Genomic DNA, 25,819 nt, shown 5'->3' on the forward strand with positions numbered 1-25,819 from the left:
CTTATTTCTTTGACCTCCTCACACCTCCTTTTTTGTATTCTGCTTCAATTTGTTATTTCAGCAAATCCTTTCCATCTTTCCCAAATTTTTATCCATATTTTATTAAAACAAGGTAATTTAACCTTTCCTGCTTTCCATCAATAATTTATTTAACATATATATATTTAAAATACTTATGCAAAAGTCAGATTATTTAATTCCAGTCTCTTTCTAAACTTCCTTAATTTTACTATGTTTCTGTAAGTAGTCTTTAAATTTCTTCCAATCTTCTTCCACCAACTCTTCTCCCTGGTCTTGAATTCTGCCGGTCATTTCCGCCATTTCCATATAGTCCATCACCTTCATCTGCCATTCTTCCCGGGTGGGTAGATCTTGTGTCTTCCAGTATTTTGCGATGAGTATTCTTGCTGCTGTTGTAGCATACATAAAAAAAGTTCTATCCTTCTTTGGTACCAATTGGCCGACCATGCCCAGGAGGAAGGCCTCTGGTTTCTTCAGGAAGGTATACTTAAATACCTTTTTAATTTCATTATAGATCATTTCCCAGAAGGCCTTGATCTTTGGGCATGTCCAACAAAGGTGAAAGTATGTACCTTCTGACTCTTTACATTTCCAACATTTATTGTTGGATAAATTTTTGGTGTCATGTTCCACCTGTAAACCATTTTCATTATATTCTCTCTTAAGGCATTACAAGCCGTAAATTTAATACCGGTAACTGTTCCCAGTCAGCCATCATAATGTTATGCCCAACGTCTTGTGCCCATTTTATCATAGCTGATTTTACGGTCTCATCCTGAGTATTCCATTTCAGCAGCAAGTTATACATTTTTGACAAATTCTTTCTTTTGGAGTCTAGTAGCTGTGTTTCCAGTTTTGATTTTTCCATCTGAAAGCCATTTTTTTTTGTCCAAATTATAAGCCTCCATTATTTGATAATAATGAAGCCAATCACACACTTTATTCTTTAACTTTTCAAAGCTCTGTAATTTCAGTTTATCTCCTTCTTGTTCCAAAATTTCCCAATATTTCGGCCAACTGGCCTCCATATTGAGTTTTTTCTGAGCTTTCGCTTCCATTGGAGACAGCCACCTTGGGGTTTTATTTTCCAATAAATCCTTATATCTTATCCAGACATTAAAAAGAGATTTTCTGACAATATGATTCTTAAATGCTTTATGTGCTTTGACCTTATCATACCACAAATATGCATGCCATCCGAATATGTTGTTAAAACCTTCCAAATCCAAAATATCAGTATTCTCAAGAAGTAGCCATTCTTTCAGCCAGCAAAACGCCGCTGCTTCATAATACAGTTTAAGGTCTGGCAGGGCAAATCCACCTCTTTCTTTAGCAGCAGTTAAAATCTTAAATTTTATTCGAGGTTTCTTGCCCTGCCAGACAAATCTTGAAATATCTCTCTGCCACTTCTTGAAACACATCATCTTATCTATAACTTGCAGTGTTTGAAACAAAAACAGCATTCTAGGCAATACATTCATCTTTATAGCAGCAATTCGGCCCAGCATTGATAATTTCAAATTTGACCATATTTCTAAATCCTTTTTCACTTCCGACCAACATTTTTCATAATTGTCCTTAAATAAGTTCACATTTTTAGCTGTCAAATTCACCCCTAAATATTTCACTTTCTTAACCAGTCTTAATCCTGTCTCTTTCTGGAACCTCTCTTTCTCAATCTCTGTTAGATTTTTCTCTAGCACCTTGGTTTTCATTTATTCAATTTAAAACCTGCTACCTGACCAAATTCTTGAATTAGTTCCAGTACTCTTTTAGTACTGGGCTCTGGTTCCTGTAATGTCAGTTCCAGATCATCAGCAAATGCTTTCAATTTGTACTGTTTTGCTCCAACTTGTATACCTTTAACCAATTGGTCCCTTCTGATTGTATTTAACAGAACCTCCAGAACAGATATAAAAAGCAATGGGGAAATTGGGCAACCTTGTCGTGTTCCTTTCTCTATTTTAAATTCTTCTGTCACTACGTTGTTCACAATTAACTTAGCCTTTTGTTCTGAATAGATTGCACCTATACCGTTCTCGAACCCCTGACCGACCTCCATCCCTTGTAGGTTTTTCTTCATAAAATTCCAAGAAATATTGTCAAAGGCTTTCTCCGCATCCACAAATATAAGGACAGCTTTAAGTATTGATGTTCACTTGTAGTTTCTCCAGAATATTATGTTCCTTGTATTGTCAGACAAATGTCTGCCCGGGAGAAAGCCCGCTTGTTCTTTATGAATTCCTTCTGCTAATACCTTTTTCAATGTTTTAGCCAATATGTCTGCAAAAATTTTGTAATCCACGTTAAGTAGAGATATGGGGCGGTAGTTCTTAAGCTGTGTCTTTTCAGATTCTGTTTTTGGTATAAGTGTGATGTAAGCTTCCTTCCATGACTCAGGTGCTCTTTTCCCTTCCAGTATTTCATTGCAAACGTCCTTTCGTGGTTGTATTATCCATTCCTTCAATGATCTGTAATATCTTGCAGTCAAACTATCCGGTCCTGGTGATTTACCTAATTGCATATTCTGAATAGCCAATTCTACTTCCTGATCCATTATTTTATAGTTCAACATTAGTTTATTTTCTTGTGAGTTTTTTGTAAACCGTTTCATTTCAGAAAGCGATCAATGTCTGTTTCTTTCTGCGGCTCCTGTGTATATAGCTGTTTAAAATACCTCTAGGACTTCCGGAGGCGGCGCAAAACAGCAATGGCGGTCCTCTTTACTCTGTGAAGAGGGGCTCCGCGAAAAAGGGTCGTCCGCTACGGCAAAGTGGAGACCCATTAAGAAAAACCGTAGGCAGAGTGAGCCTACGGCAGTGGGACTCGGCGGGCGCCTTGAGCCCCCCCAGAAACGTAGAAGGAACCTCGTAAGAGGCTCCGGAACGTGAAAGGGGGAGCGGCGCTGTGAGTTCATCGCTCTTTTCGTGGAAGCAAAGCCGCGCTGCTGCTGCTGATGAGCGCTGACCTTTCTTCTTGAAAATTTCGGAATTGGAGCAACATACCCGTGAGTAAGGGGCTTAAATTCTTAATTGAATTGAAGAAATCCGGCTGAAAACGGGAGGCGAGCAACAGGAAGTCCGCCTCCCGATCCTGCTTATTAGATCAAAGCAAGGGCTCTGAAGTGAGCTGAAGCGCTTAAAAAGTAAAAGTGGAATAAAGAGTGCATTTATAGACTTTGCATTTTGAAGATAAAAAGGGAAAGAATTGTGAAATTTATGGACTTTGGCTTTTTGGAACTATCTTCCCACTTTTGAGCTAAACGGAGTTAGAAGGGGTAACCCTGTCATCGGGCTGCCAGTGTTTAAAAGAGAACTGTCAAACTGCTGTCAATCTGACGACATTGTAGCGGAGATTTAAACTGTTGCATAGACTGAGACATTAACGTTTAACATTGTTGCTGGGACCTCTCTTGTTACCTTGTGGCTTGGCTAAAAGAAATTGGAAGCTTTGGAAACCTTTCTTTTGTGTTTTGGAACTACAAAAATCTAAACAGGGGGAATGTAGGAACTTTAATGGCGGAAAATAGTTTTTTCCTTCTTTGAAACTTTGAAATACCCCCCCTAAAGGACTGTGGAGATATAGCGGCTTGGGAATTGAACTTTATTGAAACTTTTTGTGGTTTAATTGTTTATACTCTGGACTTGCCTTTCTCATGGGACAAAAGATTTGACCTTGAATAAGAGGCAGGTGTGGAATGAGCGGCTCAGGGAGAACAAGAGCAGCTAAAGCCAAAGATAAAGAAAAAGAGAAAAAATCTGGGCAACTTTTGCAAACAACCTTAACTCATCAACGCAGACTATCTGTCCCAACTGTGCCGACAGCACAGGAGGTGGAAATTGTACAACCTGCTGCAGAAGATATGGCAACTGGAGGATCTGAAACAGCCTTAAAACAAATTTTGGAACAACTGGCAGTTTTAAACCAAAAAGTGGATAATCAAACATTAAAGATTGACCAAGCCACATCCTCTATTGGCAAATTAACTGAACAGGTTTCGCAGCACACTCAGGCAATTGAGAAATTGCAAGGAGCTACGGCTGAAAATTACAAATTAGCTGTGGAAGCCAATCAAAAAGCAGAACAGGCGAACAAAAAGGTTGATGAGATTAAAGGGGAAGTAAGGCCTCTGAAAAGACAGGTAGGGGAACAACAAGCCTACCTGTCGTTGGTTGAATTGAAAAGTAAGGAAAACAACCTCAGGATAAGGGCCATTCCGGAACTCGAGAAAGACAACTTAGAGGGATTTTTGACACTTTTGTTCTCCAAATTTTGGGGAATTGAGGAGGATAAGGATTTTAAAATCGTGACGGCCTTTAGACTGGGAAGATCTGTAAAGAAAGACAAATCCAGAGACTGTTTGGTTGTTCTGAGATCAAGAGAAGAGAGGGATAAGATATTAGGCCTACATTTCAAGAAATCTTTGGAAACAGAAGGTAAAAAGGCTGAAATTTATAGAGACATACCCAAATATCTCTTGGATCTTAGGACTACTTATATAGACCTGACCAAATTATTGAGACACAACGGAATTCCTTATAGGTGGGAGTTTCCACAAGGACTATCATTTACTTACAAAGGAAGGAAAATAAAAATTAAATCACCTGAGGACCAGCAGAAGTTCCTACACAACCACGAGGAGGACCTGCAAAAAGGAGCGGCAGCCGCTTGGCCACCACCACTACCGGGACCACCTTTAAAAGTTACACCGTCTGGATCTGAACCAGCACTACCACCTCCGGGATCGGAGGGAAACCTAGATACCCCATTGTAAGACCCACTAAATTGAACCAGGATGTCTCTGCAGCTTCTTAGTTGGAATATAAATGGCGGAAATTCCCCGGAAAAAAGAAGGAAAGTTTTCCATATTTTGAAAAAAGAACAATTGGACGTTATTTGCCTACAAGAAACACATGTGACAAGGCTTCATAGAAAAGTGTTAATTAATAAAAGATTAGGCCAAGAATTTATTTCTTCGGACAAAGTCAAGAAAAGAGGAGTGGTGATATATGCTAAAGAGAGCCTGTCACCGAAATTTTTATTTAAAGATGACCACGGCCGAATTTTGGCAATTGAAATACAGACACAGGGAGAAAATTTTTTGATACTAGGAATATATGCTCCAAATGAGGGAAAATCTGAATTTTTTAAGAAGTTGCATGAGACCATGCTGGAATACCTGGACTATAATAACATCATTATGTTGGGCGATATGAATGGGGTTGTTTCTGTAAACATGGATAAGTCACAAAGTGCCAACATATCGAAAGATGGCAGACTACCTAAAACTTTTTTTGAAATGACTGACAATTTGGACTTAACTGACATATGGAGGGTTAAGAACCCTCTAGGGAAAGAAGGAACTTTCTTTTCTGAAGCTCATCTGACATGGACACGTATCGACCAAATATGGACAACTAGAGGGCTGGTACCTAAGACCAGAAAAGTGGAAATCTGCCCAAAAACCTGCTCCGACCATAATGCTTTGAAAGTGGAATTGAGACTAAACACAACTGGATCCTTTAGATGGAAAATGAATGACACCATATTAAGAGACCAGGAGGTTGTTAAGAAGGCCCAAAAAACTTTAAAGGACTATTTTGAGATAAACCTAAATACCACCGTGGAAAAAAGAATAATCTGGGACGCAAGTAAAGCAGTTATGAGAGGGTTTCTAATACAACAAAACACGATTAAGAAAAGGCTCTGGAATGAAAAGAAGGAGAAGATATTGGAGAAAATAAGAGATGGAGAGAAAAAATTAAGATCAAGGCCTAAGTCGAAGGACGTGCTGAGAGAAGTGAAATTCTTCCAGGCGCAATACTCGAAATTGATAAATCAAGAGGTGGAATGGAAAATCAAACAAATGAAACAAAGATCCTTCGAATCAGCTAATAAGTGTGGGAAACTGCTAGCATGGCAGTTGAAAAAGAGACAAAGACTTAATACAGTTACTAATCTAGAGATTGAAGGGAGAATGGTTCAGAAACCTGAGGAAATTAGAAAGTGCTTCCAGAGATACTTCAAAGAACTCTACTCACAAGGGCCGCAAAAAGCTTCCGAGGTGGATCAATTTCTCAGAACTAATGGACTTCATAAAATACCCCAGGAAATGAGAACAACCCTGAATTGTAGCATCACACAGCAAGAAATTGAAAGTGCCATTCAGAATCTCCAATTAGGCAAGTCTCCAGGCCCTGATGGACTAACCTCCAAATACTACAAGGTTTTAAAGGATTACTTGATACAACCTCTGATGGAGGTTTGTAACCAGATCATGGAGGGGAGGAGGGCACCGGAAACGTGGAAAGAAGCTTTCATCACATTGATACCTAAATTAGAAACTGAAAAGACCCAGCTTAAGAACTACCGCCCCATCTCACTCCTAAATGTGGATTACAAAATTTTTGCGGATATTTTGGCAAGTAGATTTAAAAAAGTACTAAATGAAGTGATCCATAAGGACCAGGCTGGTTTTCTCCCTGGCAGGCATTTGTTTGACAATACAAGAAACATTATTGATATCTTGGAACTTCTACAAACAAATCTTAACACTAGAGCGGTATTAATTTTCATTGACGCAGAGAAAGCCTTTGATAATATTTCTTGGATGTTTATGAAGAAAAATTTGGATGGGATGGGATGGGAGTGGGGCGGGGGTTTGAAAATGGTATAGAAGCAATCTATTCAGAACAAAAAGCTAAATTGATAGTAAACAATGTGGTGACAGAGGAGTTTAAAATTGAAAAAGGGACACGTCAGGGGTGCCCCCTATCCCCCCTACTGTTTATTTCAGTTCTGGAGGTGTTGCTAAACATGATTAGAAAGGACCGGTTGGTTCAGGGAATTGAGGTCGGAGTGAAACAATATAAATTGAAAGCATTTGCAGATGACCTGGTATTAACATTACAGGAACCAGTCTCTAGTACTAAAAGAGTGTTAGAATTAATATCTGACTTTGGTCGGGTGGCGGGGTTTAAGTTAAATAAGCAAAAAACCAAAGTTTTAGCCAAAAATTTGACAGTTACAGAAACAGATGAGTTCTCTAAAGAAACAGAACTAAATGTGGTTAAAAAAGTAAAATACCTAGGGGTGTATCTGACCTCCAAAAATTTGAATTTGTTCAAGGATAATTATGAGAAATGTTGGTCAGAAATCAAAAGAGATTTGGAAACATGGTCAAGATTGAAACTTTCCTTGTTAGGCCGAATAGCTGCTATTAAGATGAATGTTTTGCCGAAAATGCTATTTTTGTTTCAGGCCCTACAGATCGTGGACAAGGTGGAATGTTTTGGAAAGTGGCAGAAGGATATGTCTAAGTTTGTTTGGCAGGGCAAAAAGCCCCGAATAAAGTTTAAAATATTAACCGATGCGAAAGAAAGAGGGGGATTTGCCCTGCCAGACTTGAGGTTATATTATGAAGCTGCAGCCTTCTGCTGGTTGAAAGATTGGATTTTATTGGAGAACACTGATGTCCTAGATTTGGAAGGGTTTGATAATGCGTTTGGGTGGCATGCATATTTGTGGTATGACAAGGTTAAAGTGCACAAATTGTTTAAAAACCATATTGTCAGAAGAGCAATTTTGATGGTCTGGACAAAATACAAAGACTTATTGGAGAGTAAGACACCGAGGTGGCTCTCACCGGTGGAGGCCAAGGCACGTAAGAGACCCAATATGGAGGCCCATTGGCCTAAATATTGGGAAATAATTGAAAAAATTGGAGACAATTGGAGGTTGCTGAGCTTGGAAAAACTAAAAAACAAGGTGCGAGATTGGTTGCACTATGCTCAAATTCAGGAGGTCTTTAAAATAGACAAAAAGAATGGATTCCAGGTGGAAAAATCGAAACTAGAGACAGAATTGTTAGAGCCTAAAAACAAATTACTCTCGAGAATGTATAACTTGCTGCTTAAGTGGAACACACAGGATGAGACAGTTAAATCCGCCATAATAAAGTGGGCACAGGATATTGGGCACAACATTATGTTTGAAGACTGGGAAAGGTTATGGAACACCGGAATGAAATTCACGGCATGTAGTGCCTTGAAGGAAAATATTATGAAAATGATATACCGGTGGTACATGACCCCAGTCAAGCTCGCTAAGATATACCACTTGTATGATAATAAATGTTGGAAATGCAGAGAGGCGGAAGGGACATTCTTTCATCTCTGGTGGACTTGTCCGAAAGTGAAGGCCTTTTGGGAGATGATTCATAATGAACTAAAAAAGGTACTTAGATTTACCTTACCCAAGAAACCGGAGGCCTTCCTTCTGGGCATTGTGGACCAGAGAGTACTTAAGAAAGATAGAACTTTTTTTATGTATGCTACCACAGCAGCTAGGATCCTGATTGCAAAGCATTGGAAGACACAAGATCTACCCACGCTGGAGGAATGGCAATCGCAGTTGATGGATTACATGGAATTGGCTGAAATGACTGGCAGAATCCGAGACTTGGGAGAAGAAACAATCGAGGAGGACTGGAAAAAGTTTAAGGACTATTTGAAAAAACACTATAAGCTGTATGAATGTTAAAAAAAAAATGCACCTTTTAGGAAACTCTAGCTTCAGCAAATGTAAGTTAATGAAATGGAAATTAAGACACAAGAACTTAGAGGTAAAATAATGAAACAACTTTATTGTGTTTAACATAAAATGTATAAGAACTGAGTTACAGTATTTTTGAAATTAAGTAACATGATAAAATGGAAGATACAATAAGTTTGGAAATAAGCTAACAAATTGCTGATGCTGTATTTTACAGAGAATGCAGGGTTTGGAGGATGTGGGGAAGTCCTTTAGATTTGATGGAAAAAAAGACTATGGAAATTTGTTACTTTTTTATTCTACTTTCTTATATCTATCTCTTATTCTTTTTTTCTGTATTTCATAAACTTAATAAAAATTTTATAAAAAAAAAAAAAATACCTCTGGAAGCACTTTCTTATCTCCCCTGGATTCTGTATATTCTTTCCTTCCACTTCCAAATTTGTAATGATATTAAGTTTTTGTCTTTTTTTTCATTTGCCAGGACAACAGTTTCCCACATTTATTTGCCAATTCAAAAGTCTTTTGTCTCATTTGTTCAATTTTCCATTCTATTTCCTGATTCATCAATTTCATATATTGTACTTGGTATAACTTTATCTCTTTCAGAATCTCCTGTGATTTTGGTTTCGCTCTCAATTTCTTTTCTCCTTCTTTTATTTTCTCCAAGATTTTGTCTTTTTTCTCATTTTGTAGTCTCTTTCTAATTGCATTCTGTTGTATCAAGAATCCTCTCATGACTGCTTTACTTGTGTCCCAAATTACTCTTTTCTCGACCGTTGTATTCAAATTTATTTCAAAATAGTCTCTCAGAGTTTTTTGGGCCTTCTTGATCACTTCTTCATTTCTAAATAAAGTGTCATTCATCCTCCATCTGAAGGATCCAATTGATGTTAGTTTCAGTTCCATCTTAACAGCATTGTGATCAGAGCAAGTTTTAGGGCAAATTTCCACTTTTCTAATCTTCAGAACCAACCCTCTAGTTGCCCAGATTTGGTCAATTCTTGTCCATGTCATTTTAGCCTCAGAAAAGAAAGTTCCCTCTCTTTCCAGAGGGTTCTTTAGTCTCCAAGTGTCAGTTAAGTCTAAAGTGTCCGTCATATCAAAAAAGGTTTTGGGTAGTCTACCATTCTTGGTAACTACCTGTTTCTGTGCTTTGTCCATATTGGTAGAAACCACTCCGTTCATATCCCCCATCAGGATCAAATTATAGTCCAAATAGTCCAACAGAGTCTCATGTAGCTTCTTAAAGAATTCCGATTTCCCCTCATTTGGTGCATAGATGCCTACAATTAAAAATCTTTCTCCCTGTGATTGAATTTCAATTGCCACAATTCTTCCATGCTCATCTTTAAATTTGAGTTTCGGTGATAGGCTTTCCTTTGCATAAATTACTACTCCTCTTTTTTTAACTTTGTCCGATGAAATAAATTCTTGTCCCATTTTTTTATTACTGAGAATTTTCCTGTGTAGCCTAGTCACGTGTGTCTCTTGTAGGCAGATCAAGTCCAATTGTTCCTTTTGCAATAAGTGGAAAATTTTTCGTCTCTTCTTGGGCAAGTTACAGCCGTTAATGTTCCAGCTTAATATTTGTAATGCCATGATGTAATTACTCTGCTTTTCCTCCAACTGCACCCTGGAGTTGTTCTTCGTCTGTTGGTTTCACTCTATTGTCTAATCCAAAGGATAAGTTCGATACATCCAATACCAGTGCTCCCGGCTGTTGGCCCGTCTCCTTCTGTAGGTCTTCTTTGTACTTGTCCAAAAATTTAATTTTGTCTTCCACTGATTTTATCTTTATCTTCTTTCCTCTGTAGGTAAAGGATAGGCCTTGGGGGAATTCCCACCTGAAGTTGATTTTGTTCTTTCTCAAGTGACCCACTAAGTCATTATAGTCCCATCTGAGCTCCAAGAGATGCTTCGGGATATCCTTAAAGATCTCCACTCTTGATTGTGCGATTTCCAAAGATTTATCGTAGTGGCAGCCCAGAAATTTATCTCTTTCCTCCTTGGATCGTAGTGTTATCAGACAGTCCCTTATTCTATTTTTATCTTTCTTTCCTCCTCTTCCAAGTCTGAAAGCTGTCACGATTTTAAATTCCTCCTCATCCAGGTTCCAAAAGTCGACAAATTCTTTGGCAATAAAGTCTGTCAAGCTGCCCGTTTCCAACTCTGGGACTGCTCTGATCCTCAAGTTGGTCTGTTTGTCCCTAAGCTCAATCATAGACAATTTCAATTTATGTTCATCAAGCTGTTTCCATAAATCTGGAATTTCCTCTGATTCCAACTTTAATACTTTAGATTCTGTAGCAGACGCCTTACAGTCTGCAGTTTCGGCCTTCTCCTTGGCTTCCTCTGCGGTTTGTTTTATCTTTTTATTTTCCTTTATTAATTCCTGGATAGATTCTGTATTTCAATTCATAGAGGTAACTGCAACCTCCACTCTCTTATTTAATTGCTCCAATGATGCATTTATTTTTTCAAATGTTTTAACAAAAGTCTCCTCTGTAATCATCACCTTAGATTGTGCTGGAGCAGCTGGAGATGGGTTAGATGAGGCCGAAAGGCCTGCCATTGACTGCCTTCAAGACTGCTGCCACTGTCTCCCAGATCTCAAAGTCCCCTCCCGAGAGTCTTTACCATCTGCCATAACAATTGAGGAATATCAAGGTCACTCTCACAGTCTCACAGTCTCACAGTTCTATTTTACCAGTGGAAATTTCCCTTCTCCAGCCCTTACAGCAGTTTCAAAAACTTCCTCTTGGGGGAGGTAGTTACAATGTATCCTTAAAATTCTTGTTACTTTAAAGTTCTTTAAAGTTCTTAAAGTTTTCCAAATACTTCCAATTGTAGCCAAATTTTGTTACTTTCAATTTCAAACCCTTCTTTTAAAAGTTTAAGAACGATTGGAAACAAAGACTCTACTTTCTCACCCAAAAGAGCTCCTTCAAAGTAGCAATCTCAATGTTCCATTGGCAGACCAAGTCCAGGTTTAAAGTGGTGGATTTCTCTAGTCTTAAAGTCCCTTCCCTGCAGGTTTAAAAGTGTCAGAAAGAGCACCCCCCTCTTTCTCCCTGCTACAAGAGGGGGGGGGGATTTAATCTTTCAAAAGTCTGGAATTTAGATCTTATCCATTCGGCTTTCCAAGACTTCACTTGCAGCCTCTTTGCTATTTACAAAAGCAGAAGGCGAACTTCCTGTTTAAGCCTTCCCGCTGTAGCGCCAAATTAAAGTCTTTCTTTTGAAGTAGTTTCAAATTAAAGTTCTTTAAAAAGTTCCCTTGATAGTCTTCCGAATTGTTCTACTCACGGGTAGTTGTTTAGAGTCAAATTGTCCACAGGAAAGAAGTTAGCGCTATCCGACCACAGCTGTGCGGCTTCACTCCGTGAAAAAAGCGATCGCCTCGCAGCACCGCGCCGCTCTCCCTTATCCGCTCCAGAAACCCCGAAAAAAGGGGGGTTCCCCACGGAAAGGGGGGGCGCTAAAGGTGCAAATGAGGCTTATTTTATTTCTAGATTGATAACTGAATGCAAAAATAGGTATCTAAGCAGAGTACAAAAGAGAACAAATAGCGGCCTGGATTCACCTAACCAGCCCCATCGGCTGCAAAATGGCGCCTGCCTCCAATTCCTCCCCTTCTCCGTGCCCCCATGAACCCCTCGAATTTGGCTCTAGTTCTTAGGAGGGAACAGCTCAGGAGGAGAGGAGAAAGTGGATCCTTCCATTGGGGAAACTGGAACGCACGCCTATGCAGAATGACTTGGGAAACACAAGGAGGAGTTCCACCTATTTGCACAAAACCGAATACCCATAATTTAAACTTAGAATAAAATAAGCATCCATAAATAAAATGTGCAGCAAAGCAATCCTGTTGAAACAACTCCCCTGCGTGAGTGCCTTGCTCCTGCCACTCACCACCTGGCCCAGGGCGGGGCCTGAAGCCTCATAAGGACGGTTGCTGCTGCTGCTGCTGCTGCTGCTGGCCAGGTGGACTTGGAGCGGTGCAATGTTCTTTTTAAAATGTTTTTTTAAAAATTCTTTTTTTCCCTTTTGATTACAGTGGTACCCCTCAAGACGAAATTAATCCGTTCTGCGGGTGCCTTCGTCTTGCAGGGATTTTCGTCTTGCGGAGCTCCGCTATCAGCGGATCAGCTGATAAGCGGTAATTGACAGATAAGCGGCTTAGCGGCTTAGCGGATAAGCGGCAATTTGCAGATAAGCGGCTTAGCGCCTTTCAGAAAAGGCAAAAAAAGGGGAGACCACGAAAAAAATTTCGTTTTGTGAGAAAACCCCATAGAAAAAATCGTCTTGCGAAGCAGAAAAAATATCAGAAAGCCCTTTCGTCTTGCGCGTTTTTCGTTTAGCGGGGCATTTGTCTAGCGGGGTAGCACTGTACTTTTTTGTGGGGGGTGGGGTGGATGTTTGGTTGGGTTCGGGAATTTGTTTGATTTTAATGTGTTTGCAATTTTTACAGTTTTTTGTTTGTATTGTTTTATTGTGGGTTCTTTCTGTTTTTTAAGGGTTTTATTTTGTTCTTAAGGGGGGTCAGGGCTGCCAGCCCACAAAATAGCTGGGGCATGTTCCATGGGGGGGATGCACTGGGGCAACCGCTCTCAGTGATCACGGGTAGGAGGAGGTTTAGTCGTTGTTGGAGGACTATCCCTGCCTCCAGGCCTGGTACTGACTGGACGGATACTAGAATCAGCAAGGGATACCCACATGACCTGAAGGTGCTGCTGTGCAATGCCAGGTCAATGATTCATAAAACCGCGACCCTTCCCCTCTGCATGGAGGTGGGACCGATTCAGATGGTCCGCCCCACCACTTAATGGCTCCAAATGGTTTCCAGAGAGGGATGCTTTATCCCATGTTGATGGCCTTTCAGCTGATTCCCTGGTGGCCCGCTGGAATGTGGAGTTAACCAGGGCTATTGACTGTTTGGCTCCGAAGCGCCCTCTCCGATTGCATGGAGCCCAGACAGCCCTGTGGTTTTCCACGGATCTGAGGGAAATGAAACAATCAATGAGACGGCTAGAGCGCCGGTGACGGATAACTCATTCTGAAGCTGACCGGACACGGGTTAGAGCTCAATGTCGAGCCTACCAAGTGGCGGTAGCAATGGCAAAGAAGACTTTCTTCGCCGCCTCTATTGCATCTGCAGAAAACAGCAGCAGGAGACTTTTTCAGGGGGTTCGCAATTTAGTGGAACCACCTGCTACATCGGGGCCCAGTATGGGCCACATGATCTCCTGCAATGATTTTGCAAAGTTTTTTGCAGATAAAGTCGCTCAGATTCAGGAAGAGGTAGACTCCACCGTGGGAGCAGGGCCAGGGCGGGAGAGTGCTAGTGTCCTGTCTAGTCAGGTTTTGTGGGATCAGTTGCAATCTGTTACCTTCGGGGATGTGGACAGGCTGCTTGGACAAGTGAAACCAACCACCTGTCTCCTTGATTCATGCCCATCCTGGCTTATAAAAGCTAGCCTGGAAGGGCTGGGAGATGGGCTTCGTGGGGTCGTGAATGCTTCTCTCTGTGAGGGAGCCTTCCCAGACCCGCTGAAAGAGGCAGTTATCAAACCGCTTATTAAAGAACCATCTTTAGATGGTGCCAATATGGCTAACTATCGCCCAGTCTCAAATCTTCCATTCTTGGGCAAGGTGATTGAGCAAGTGGTTGCTGAACAACTCCAGGCACGCCTGGAAGAAGCGGACCATTTGCATCCCTTCCAGTCGGGATTCAGGCCTCATCATGGGACTGAAACTGCCTTGGTCGCACTGGTTCGATGATCTGCGGTGGGCTAGGGACAAATGTGAGAGCTGTTTCCTAGTTCTGCTGGATCTCTCAGCAGCATTTGATACCATCGACCATAACATCCTTCTGGAGCGTCTTGAGGGGCTGGGAGCTGGGGGCACTGTCATAGAGTGGTTCCGCTCCCTCCTCCTGGGCCGTGTCCAAAAAGTGGTGGTGGGGGATGAGTGTTCAGACCCCTGGGCTCTCACTTGTGGGGTGCCTCAGGGTTCCGTCCTCTCCCCCATGCTTTTCAACATCTACATGCAGCTGCTGGGAGAGATCATCAGGGGGTTTGGGCTGGGTGTTCATCAGTATGCAGATGATACCCAGCTCTACCTCTCTTTCAAATCGGAACCAGTGAAGGCAGTGAAATTTCTGTGTGAGTGTCTAGAGGCGGTTGGAGGATGGATGGCGGCTAACAGATTGAGGTTGAATCCTGACAAGACAGAAGTACTATTTTGGGGGGACAGGAGGCGTGGTGTGGGGGACTCCCTGGTCCTGAATGGGGTAACTGTGCCCCTGAAGGACCAGGTGCACAGCCTGGAAGTCATTCTGGACTCGCAGCTGTCCATGGGGGCACAGGTCAATTGTGTGTCCAGGGCAGCTGTTTATCAGCTCCATCTGGTATGCAGGCTGAGACCCTACCTGCCCGCAGACTGTCTCTCCAGAGTGGTGCATGCTCTAGTTATCTCCCGCTTGGACTACTGCAATGTGCTCTATGTGGGGCTACCTTTGAAGGTGACCCGGAAACTACAACTAATCCAGAATGCGGCAGCTAGACTGGTGACTGGGAGTGGCCGCCGAGACCATATAACAGCGGTCTCGAAAGACATACACTGGCTCCCAGAATGTTTCTGAGCACAATTCAAAGTTTTTCTGCTGACCTTGAAAGCCTCGGTCCAGTATACCTGAAGGAGCGTCTCCACCTCCATCGTTCTTCCCAGACAGTGAGATCCAGTGCTGAGGGCCTTCTGGCGGTTCCCTCACTGTGAGAAGCCAAGTTACAGGGAAGCAGGCAGAGGGCCTTCTCGGTAGTGGCACCCGCCCTGTGGAACGCCCTCCCACCAGATGTCAAAGAGAAAAATAACTACCAAACTTGTAGAAGACATCTAAAGGCAGCCCTGTTTAGGGACACATTTAATGTTTAAGAGATTATTGTATTTTAGTGTTTTTTGGAAGCCGCCCAGAGTGGCTGGGGAAAGCCAGCCAGATAGGCGGGATATAAATAATAAATTATTATTATTATTATTATTATTATTATTATTATTATTATTGCTATTATTAACAGGAAGGAAACAACAGAGCATTGTGTAGCAGATCATATTTCTGCTGTCTCAGAGGAGGACATTTCCCTTTTTCTTTTAGAGTCCAGTGTGCTTTGAAGATGTCGCTGTTCGTTTCACGGACGAGGAGTGGGCGTTGCTGGATCCTGACCAGAGAGCTCTGCATAAGGACGTCATGGAGGAGAATCGTGGGATCGTGGCCTCTCTTGGTAAGGCTCCCTGTGGGATCGTCCTATCTGCCAGGAAATTCAAAAAATATGTCTATAGACCAACCTCACATATTTTCACAGAGCTCAATAGTGGCCCCTATAACACCTGGGAACCTACCACCCCCACAATAAACAGTAACTTAACAGTTTTTTCTTTGAACAATCTTCTTCAAAATATTCCTTTTTCTACCACGAGTGGGCTGGTGTGAACTTTCCAGGCCATCTTCAGTGTCAGCTTCAACCTTCCACAATTTTGACCACTGCTATATATCAGACAAAACAACATTCAACAAGTCTTCAGAATCTAATAATAAATATGTTGGTAAAATGACAAACAACACAGGTAATGAACACACACCCAACTCCCTTCAGTTCTTTTCCATTTGTTCCTGAGGCTCTAATCCCTTTTTGTCTCCATTGCAGATTCTGATGAATTGGAAATTGAGAGCAAAGGTGACCACGATAAAATCCCCAGGGAGGAGAAGCCACATAAAAATTTGGAGTGTGGAGAAAGCTGCAGTCAGAGCTCCAATTCCACTTCCCATCAAGAAAATCTCATTGGAAAGAAACTCTATCAGTGCATGGAATGTGGAAAGAGCTTCAGTACAAGCTCCTCTCTCACTTCCCATCACAGAATTCATACAGGGGAGAAACCCTATCAGTGTGTGGAATGTGGAAAGAGCTTCAGGAACAGTGCCCATCTCACTTCCCATCACAGAATTCATACACGGGAGAAACCCTATCAGTGTGTGGACTGTGGAAAGAGCTTCAGTCAGAGTGCCCATCTCACTTCCCATCAAAGAATTCATACAGGGGAGAAACCATATCAGTGCGTGGAATGTGGAAAGAACTTCAGGAAGAGTTCCAATCTCACTAAGCATCAGAGATTTCATACAGGGGAGAAACCCTATCAGTGTGTGGAATGTGGAAAGAGCTTCACTCGTAGCTCCTCTCTCACTTATCATCAAAGAATTCATACAGGGGAGAAACCCTATCAGTGTGTGGAATGTGGAAAGAGCTTCAGTCAGAGCTCCAGTCTCACTAAGCATCAGAGAATTCATACAAGGGAGAAACCCTATCAGTGTGTGGAATGTGGAAAGAGCTTCCGTCAGAGCTCCGATCTCACTAAGCATCAAAGAATTCACACAAGGGAGAAACCCTATCTGTGTGTGGAATGTGGAAAGAGCTTCACTGACAGCTCCTCTCTCACTGCTCATCAAAGAATTCATACAGGGGAGAAACGCTATCAGTGCGTGGAATGTGGAAAGAGCTTCACTCACAACCACAATCTCACTTCCCATCAAAGAATTCATACAGGGGAGAAACCCTATCAGTGTGTGGAATGTGGAAAGAGCTTCAGTCAGAGCTCCTCTCTCACTGCTCATCAAAGAATTCATACAGGGGAGAAACCCTATCAGTGCGTATAATGTGGAAAGAGCTTCACTCGTAGCTCCTCTCTCACTTATCATCAAAGAATTCATACAGGGGAGAAACCCTATCAGTGTGTGGAATGTGGAAAGAGCTTCAGTCACAGCTCCCATCTCACTTCCCATCACAGAATTCATACAGGGGAGAAACCCTATCAGTGTGTGGAATGTGGAAAGAGCTTCACTGATAGCTCCTCTCTCACTGCTCATCAAAGAATTCATACAGAGGAGAAACTTCCCATCAAAGAATCCATACAATGGTCAGAAAAACCATTATACAGCTTTAGGAAGCCAGGCAAATCCGCACCTTTTTAACCAGGCTTTTGGCTGATTGACATCTAATGCCCTTTTAATATGTGGTGGGTTTTTTAAATATTTTTTTATGTTGTAACCATCCTGAGACCTGTGGGTGTAGGGAATAGGAGCCATCTCTTAAAGGCCTAGGGGTCTTTGCCCCACCCCCAATAAAATATTTAAGGATGCCACCCCCCAGTTTTTGGTGTGTTTTTTCATACACAACCTTTTATTCTTCTGCAACTTGGCATACAATTTCTTTTTCAATTTGCCCTCTTAAAAAAACAAACAAACGCAGAAAGGTCATGAGGAAAACAAAATACAAGAAGATACAAACATGGACAGGTCCCATCTTTGTGGGCAAAATGGAAAAGTTGCTTTGAATCAGGCTTTCCCACACCTGGGTCCCCAGCAGCTCCCGGACTATAGTTCCCATCTTATATATATAATTTTATTAATTTTCCAAAACGGTTATACAAATTGCACAAATTTCCATACATTTGATTCCTTTTTGACTTCCTTCGGCTTCTCTGATAATCATCCATATTTACCTCTCAGTTACGCATTTCTCTGATTATATTGCCATTGATCTTCCCTCCCACCTCTATTGCCTTTTAACAATATATCTCAACTTTTACAGTGCTTCTTGAAACCCCGCCAGCGTTGTTTGCACATCACATATTCTTTTCAGATATTCAACAAATTTCCCCCAATCCTTGATGAACTTTTGGTCTCTAAGATATCTAATTTTTCCAGTTAATCTATCCAATTCTGAATAGTCTGTCAACTTCAGTCTCCATTCGTCTATCGTCGGAATTTCTTCTTGTTTCCATTTCTGGGCCAGTAAAGTTCTTGCTGCTGTAACCGCATATTGAAAAAGTTTACAGTCTTTCCTTCTTATTTCATTAAGGACTACAGTTCCCATCATCCCTTCCCACTGGTCCTGCTAACTAGAGATGATGGGAGTTGTAGTCCAAAAACAGCTGGAGACCCAAGTTTGCTTTAAAGGGAAAGTAGGCTGGCCCTGTGACACCCTCTGCTGGACAAAAGCACTACCCCAGAATCTGACCCACCCCCAGTACTCCTAATTGGAATTTATAGAGCGCAAAACTGAAGTTTGATCGGCACTTCTACCTCTAGGGAGCTTCTAGGTGCTTTCTGCACCACCTAGAGTACCCACAGAATTGTGGCTTCTACTGGCAACACACACAGGAGAACAAATGAAAGACAAACACAAGAGGCAGGAAAAAACCTGGAAAGGGCCATACCAAATGGACATCAGTGTGAAGAGGTCACTTTTCTCACTGCTGAACAATGCCACAGGTAGAGGAGATGGAATGCTAGAAGTGTCTCTGGGGCAAGGGAAGCTGCTGGGAAATTGAACTACGGGCTCAAAATATTACTTTTTTAAAACGTTGCTGCCATTATAGGCAATGCCATTCTAATGGCATGCATGCTGTAAAACAGAAGAGCAGTCAAGTACAACCTTCCTAGAGTGAACATGTTTACACATGGGGAGGGATGTTTGTCCAGCCAGCAGGTCAACTTCCTCTTTCCTTCTGGGCTGGGACAGACTTCCTCTGCATGTGACTAGAGGTGGGTGTGGCCTCACCTGTGCAGGTAATGACAAAAGCACAGGGCAGGGCAGCCATCTCTCTCTCTGTGACTACATGCATCGAAGACACAACATCTATTAAGCCAGAGATGCCCTCTTGGCTTCCAGCCAAGAGAGGAAAAAGGGACTGTCTTCTTAAGAGATAGACTCCAAGTGTATGTTACTTCATTAAGCTAAGTCTGCCTTCTGGGATCTGAGTGTGAACAGAATGTGAGTAAACTCTTTTTATATTTTTGTAAAAGACTGTGTCGTCTCTTCTATTTTATGAGGGAATAAGGGGAAAATACCAGAACAGTTATTATAGAGGCTTTAGCGAGCCTGAGCAAAGGCAGACGCTGCAAATTTAAAATAAAAGGGAATGTTACTCTGCTGATATTGTGGAAGTTGTTAACACAAGTTGGATAAGGATATACTCAGACAATATATCCTTTCCTGCATCCCTGAACATTCCCACACGTGCATCATATGATGGATTGTGCAAGGCAGGACTTACCTGGCGCTCCACCAATATTTTATCCAAGTCAGCACCACTGGGTCATGTGGTTTCCAAGTTAAAGACATAAATTTCCCTCCTTTGCACAAGTTCCAGCTTGTCAATATCCTCATTTATGCTTTTAAAAATTTATTTGCCCTTCATCTGAACTTTTTACAATATAAACATACAGGATGAAAGCATGGCTTTCTCAAAAACAAGACAAGCCAGAGAAATCTCTCCTTTTCTCCTTTTCTTTTTTTGGATGGAGTTACAAACTTTGCTGATCAGTGGACTGTTGTGGAAATTGTGCATCTCGATTTCAGTAAGGCTTTGGACAGAGTCCTCTGTGATATTTATGCGAGGAAGCTGGTAAAATGTGGGCTGAATGAGATATATGTCTTAGGACATCAAACTGGGAAAGAGGATTTTAAACTGACTGAAGAGGTTTTATGCCCTTGGGAATTTGGTCTCTTAAATCTACCCCTTCGCCTTCAAAATGAGACCGAATGAGGTAACTGTTAGGTGGATTTGACTGACCGAACCCAAAGAGGACTCCTTCATGGTTCCTCCTCATCCTGGGGAAAAGTGACCAGAGGGGTGCTGCAGGGTTCTGACCTCGGCCCGTTGTTGTTCAACATCTTGATAAATGACATGGTTGAAGGAAATGAGGGGATGCTCGTCACATTTGCAGATGACACGAAATGGATCATGATGGCATCCTCTCTTCTTCAGCAACTGACAGGGAGACAAAGAACAGTGCAAAAGCACAGCAGAGTGAAAGAGATAAGACCGACTTCCGTTCCTACACTTCCCAAGCCTAGGAAAGTAAATAGGGGCATGTGACATACTAGCCACATATCCAGCAACGGGAGGAGTGAAATGCTAACACAGCAGACATGATTGCAGGTGATATAAGGGAAAAAACCTGCTCCTTTTTCCTTATGGGGTACCCAAGGGCCCATATACAGTCCTTTTGTAGGTTCTCTATCGGTAGGAGAAAATAACAGAGACCAACCAGAGAATATTGAGAAGCAAAGCAGCTAGTAAGCCTGTTCTTTATTAACTTTTGCAACAGGGTTCTCCACCCACAGGCAGGACAGAGGAGGAGGACCCCGAGCCATGTGTGCAAGCCCTTATATAGACATTTTTAATTGCCCAACCTGGAGTCCAAGACCACCCCCAGAAACTGTCAGGATATGAGTACAATGCAGCTGCAAACAGGCAGCTCAGTGTTTACATCATATGATGTGGCTAGTCCTGGGAAAGAATCTTCCAGGCAGTTCAGGGGATTCACAAGGCTTTGTTCTCAGTGTAATATGAGACCTTACTGTTGCGTATGTGCTCGGAGGAGACTGAACTGATCGGACATGTTTTTTGTGGAGATGTACAGTCAGAAATAAACAAGATGTAAAAAGCCTTTCTGACTATCTTCTTTCTCCTGCTGGTATGCAAAGGGGGTGTGCATCTTCCATTCTGGGGGATGTCGCTATGGGGGCCAAGATGGCGTCCGGCACTCTTCTTAGCTGCGCCACTGCTGTCCGTGCCGGTAAAAACCTCCTCCAGCCTCTTTGGCCCTCTTAGCAGAGTTTACACAGCGGGAAAAAACTGTTGCTTGTGTGGGAATAACTCAGACTGCAAAGCAGGCTTTTCTCTTATCTCCAATAGCCTTTAATCAGTAGAATAACATCGCAAATTCAGCCCGGCGAATTGGCTGGCATTCTCACCGCTTCTCCGCAAAAGCGAAAGGAAAAAGACACACAGAGAAACACTCCCCTCTGTGAACATAGCCATGCCTCAGAATGTGAGACGTCACTCAGAAATGTTTAACCCTGTCAGTTCTGATTCTCCTCACACCCCCTCTCGTCTCGCATCCTGAGGGAAACTGTGAGGACACATCTACAGATCTCTTTGAGTTCAACTCCTTTCCCATTGCCTCTTGCCCCTTCCTGGCTTCTGTCTCAGGCAACTGTTGAACCTCCTCAAAACTCTCAGGTTCGCACTGTGCGAAACCAACCCACGCGCTGGTGACCTGAAACCTCTCAGGTGGTATCCCCTTCGTGGTGTGTGCGGACCATCTGAGCACTGTCTCAGGTGCTCCTTCTGACCCACTGGGGCCAGCAAGTGTGTCTCCGACACCAGAAGACTCTCCCTCTGACTTACTGCGTCTTCGGGCCTTCTGAACTTTGCTAACGGGAGACGAAGGCTCACTCTTGGGCTCTCTTTTAACAACCTGTGGAGATGCCCAACCCTGTTCTTGACCTTGGTCAGCGACCTGGTCCTTATCAACAGGTTCAGCTTCTGCCTCTCCCTCCTCCTCAGAATCAGACAGACATTCTGAGAGAACGTCAGGATTCGCATGGATCCTTGACCAACCATTCTGTTCACAGAACTCAGCATTTCTGCTAACTAGAAGCCTGGACTGATCACCATCTGGATATGCAAACTTCCACCCCTTTGTCCCAGGCTCATACCCACAAAAGATCATTTTCCGGGACCTCGGGTCACCTTCCTTTCGTTGAGCCTTTGGTACAGGCACCCAGGCTTGTGAGCCAAACACACGGAAGAAATGCAGCTTCGGCTTCTTTCCGTGGAGTAAGAAATACGGGGTGTCAACCTACCACTGAATTGTAGGACCTGTTCATCGTGAAATTGGCCGTCTTTATCGCCTCCCCCCAAAAACTTTGAGGCAAACCAGAGTCAAACAGTAAAGCATTAGCTGCTTGAGCTAGTGCCTTGCTCTTGCGTTCCGCCACACCAACCTCCTGAGGAGAATTAGCATCCGTCAACCAGTGACGTATTCCCTTCTGGCGGAAGAAACTCTGCAGAGCAGACCCAGTGACCTCTGCGCCTCGGTCACTCTGAAACCCCTGCACCTTGGTGGAAAACTGTAGTTCCACTGCCGCAACCCAATCTTTGATCAGTTGCGCTGCCTCGCTTTTCCATCTCAGCGAGAAGACCCAGCCGGTTTGGGTAAAATCATCTGTCAGTGTCAGAGCAAATCTGGCCCCGCCCAGACTCTCTGGCATGGGCCCAAAAAGGTCTGAGTGTACAAGCTCAAAAGGCTTTGTGGTTACCCTCTCCAACCTGGGATAACTGCACCCTTTTACCTTTGCCCTTCTGCATGCCCTACAATCTAGGGATCGGTCACATGCTTTTATCTTGCACCCTACTGTGTACTGGGGCAACTTCTGGATATCTTCCCAAGAGCCATATGACATTCTTTTGTGCCACAAATGAGCACATGAATCATGAGTGGGAACGTTTGCACACTTCGCCTGTGCTCCCTCAGTGTCCCTCTCACCCTCCAGAGGTGTCTCCAGAATAAAGAGATTGTTCTGACATGCAACACTGACGAGTTGCCTCCCACCCCTGGAAATAGAACAGACATTATTTTCAAAGCAAACCTTGTACCCCTCCTGTAAAAGACAAGATACAGATAAAAGACAATGTTTCATCTCAGGCACAACGTAGACCTCCAGCTCTGCCTGCAAGAAAGAAAGAGACACATTTCCAACAGTGGTCAAATGTCTTTGTGACCAATCAGCAAAAATAACTGTTTTCCCAGTTGAAACAGCCCTGCAGTTCCACATCTCTCCACTAGGTGGCATGAGATGATGACTCGCTCCAGAGTCTATGATCCAGCGCAGCACTCTCTCCTCACTGGAGTTGTCCTTTATCATTGCCATAGCAGCAGCTAGGTGATAAGGATTGTCCTCCACACATCCTGTGTCACGTCCTCCCTGCGCTTTCCCACGCTGGCCTCCTTTCCTGGACTGGCTGCCATGGAAACCTGGCTGACTGCCATGGGAAGCGACCTTGGAGACATCCTGCCCAGCCTCTCTGGCTCTCCGGGGGCAGGAACGACTCAGATGGTCAGCAGAATTGCAGATAAAGAAGCGACGAGTGGAAAAAGCCTGAACTGTGCCTTCCGCTGGCCTGGCCCCCCCCCTCTGCAACCGGATGGGCTCCCTGTGCCAGCTCGGCCCTCTCTTAGACGGCGTTCCTGTTCATCACTCAAGCGTCCTGTCACATACACCAGCGTAAGATCTGCGGGATTCATCGATTCCAAAGTTAGACACAAATTGTCATAACTTTTGTCCAAAGAGCTGAGCAAAATATAAACTTTCAGTTCCTCAGAAAAGTTGACTTGCAACAGCCTCAGCTGATTGAAAACAGAAAGCATCTCAGTCACATGCTGTCTGATGCTATCCCCAGGACGCAGCCTCATCTCAAACAAGCTTCTGGTAGTGTGGATCTTGGCCCCAGCTGTGGTCCTGTGATGCACTCTCTCTAGTGCCTGGTAGGCCTCATGAGCAGTCTCCAGCCCCTCTACCAAAGGTAGCTGTGAGCCCCCCAAACTGAGCACGATAGCTCCTAGGGCTTTGTGATTTCTTCTCTGCGAAGCATGGGCAGCTGCAATATCTGCTGCCGAAGCATCAGCCGCAGCTTGCTGTGGAGGCCCTTGGACCGCCTCCCACAGACCCTTGGCTACCAGCCATGCCTTCAGCTTCCTACTCCACTCCTCCCAATTCTTTCCATCTAATTTTTGAAAAGGGACAGAGTATGAATCCTGGCCGTCTGCCATCTTCTCCCCCGGGGCTCAGCGTACTCACATATCAGCAGCTGCTCCGGCACCCGGTTCTGCAGACCAGCTCCTCCCCAGCGAGCTCCTCTCTGCCTCAAACGTTAGGCACAGCTCCAACTGGCTCCAGCTTCTCAGCTGGCTTCCCCCACACAGAGACACATCACAGCAACAGCTTCAAAGCTTGGCTGACCTACATAACCTATGGGGGCCAAGATGGCGTCCAGCACTCTTCTTAGCTGCGCCACTGCTGTCCGTGCCGGTAAAAACCTCCTCCAGCCTCTTTGGCCCTCTTAGCAAAGTTTACACAGCGGGGAAAAACTGTTGCTTGTGTGGGAATAACTCAGACTGCAAAGCAGGCTTTTCTCTTATCTCCAATAGCCTTTAATCAGTAGAGTAACATCGCAAATTCAGCCCGGCGAATTGGCTGGCCTTCTCACCGCTTCTCCGCAAAAGCGAAAGGAAAAAGACACACAGAGAAACACTCCCCTCTGTGAACATAGCCATGCCTCAGAATGTGAGACGTCACTCACAACTGTTTAACCCTGTCAGTTCTGATTCTCCTCACAGTCGCCTATCAAGATCTCCCTGGACTGTCCGGGATGTCAGCCAGAGAGGATCACCGGTAAACAGGCCCCAGGAGCAGGGAGAGAGGCCAGCCTCACCCGAGGGGGCAAGTTTTCCAACAGAAACATCATACCTACATCACAGAAAAGGCGGTCTACAACAGAAATCTGAGTGTTGTTTTTACCTTGTCTGCCAGGTTACCTGTTAATGGCCACTTGACTAGATTACCTGGGAAGGCTGGCTATTCTTTTGTAATGATAATGCTTCATTCCTGAGCCAGGTCACAGGCTCACCCTATTCACACCTTAAATGTGCCCTTAAGGCAGGATTTGTGAGGACAGAGACAATGGGGAGGTTTCTGCATTTCCTTTGACCTCGTAGAGAAATATTTGAGGTGACTGAAAGAGTCAAAACGGCTTTAGGACTTTTCCTGTGGGTTTTGGACATGTGGTTTATATATTTATATATGTGTTTGCTTGGTACATTTAGATCTCTCTCTCTCTCTCTCTCTCTAACCTAAATTTTTTTATAACAATTCCCCCCTTTGGGGATATAATTTTTTTCTAAAAAATTGCTGCCCCACAAATAATAACCTGGTATGTTGTAAATGGATGCCTTCGTTTAAATCTTGAGAGACTGCATGTGAGGCCTCTTAAAGCTGTTTGCAGATGTAGCAGTGCACATAGCTGGACATAGGATATCACATAAAAAAAAAAACATGTTGCATTTTGTTCCTAAATTACTTGTGGCATTCTAGCACTTTGGGAGAAACATTCTCAATAGTGGTCTATGCTTTACACTTAACGGGAAGGTCAAATAATGAGTGAAAAACACAGTTTGTTTTGTTTCTGCCTTTTTTGTGTTTTCCCAGGTGTCAAAGCTAGCTCTCCTCTGGACTCACACCTCCATCATATCACAGCAGCAACAATCTCTGGTGAATCCCTGTAGGGTTTTCATATTGACCATGTCACCTTGTAGTGGCACAGGTTTGGGCATTTATTGAGA

General features: G+C 43.2%; 2 protein-coding genes across 4 annotated transcripts in view; both read left to right on the forward strand.

Annotated features, from left to right (window-relative positions):
* The window catches only part of LOC309340929 (uncharacterized protein), a 171,294-nt gene that overhangs the window by 2,642 nt on the left and 142,833 nt on the right, over window positions 1-25,819 (forward strand). The gene's annotated exons all lie outside the window — the stretch shown is intronic.
* Window positions 15,276-17,510, forward strand: LOC309341143 (uncharacterized protein). Of its 2 annotated transcripts, none has more exons than XM_081860653.1 (2): window positions 15,276-15,854; window positions 16,278-17,510. In XM_081860653.1, exons 1-2 carry the CDS (start codon window positions 15,821-15,823, stop codon window positions 17,279-17,281), a joined length of 1,038 nt encoding a protein of 345 aa, XP_081716779.1. In that variant the 5' UTR covers window positions 15,276-15,820; the 3' UTR covers window positions 17,282-17,510. The 2 variants fall into 2 exon arrangements, with proteins under 2 accessions (XP_081716779.1, XP_081716780.1); XM_081860654.1 differs by lacking the exon at window positions 15,276-15,854 and adding an exon at window positions 15,957-16,197.

This window comes from Podarcis erhardii (genome assembly GCF_964252035.2).
Source record: "Podarcis erhardii genome assembly, chromosome: 4".
Taxonomy (NCBI): domain Eukaryota; kingdom Metazoa; phylum Chordata; class Lepidosauria; order Squamata; family Lacertidae; genus Podarcis; species Podarcis erhardii.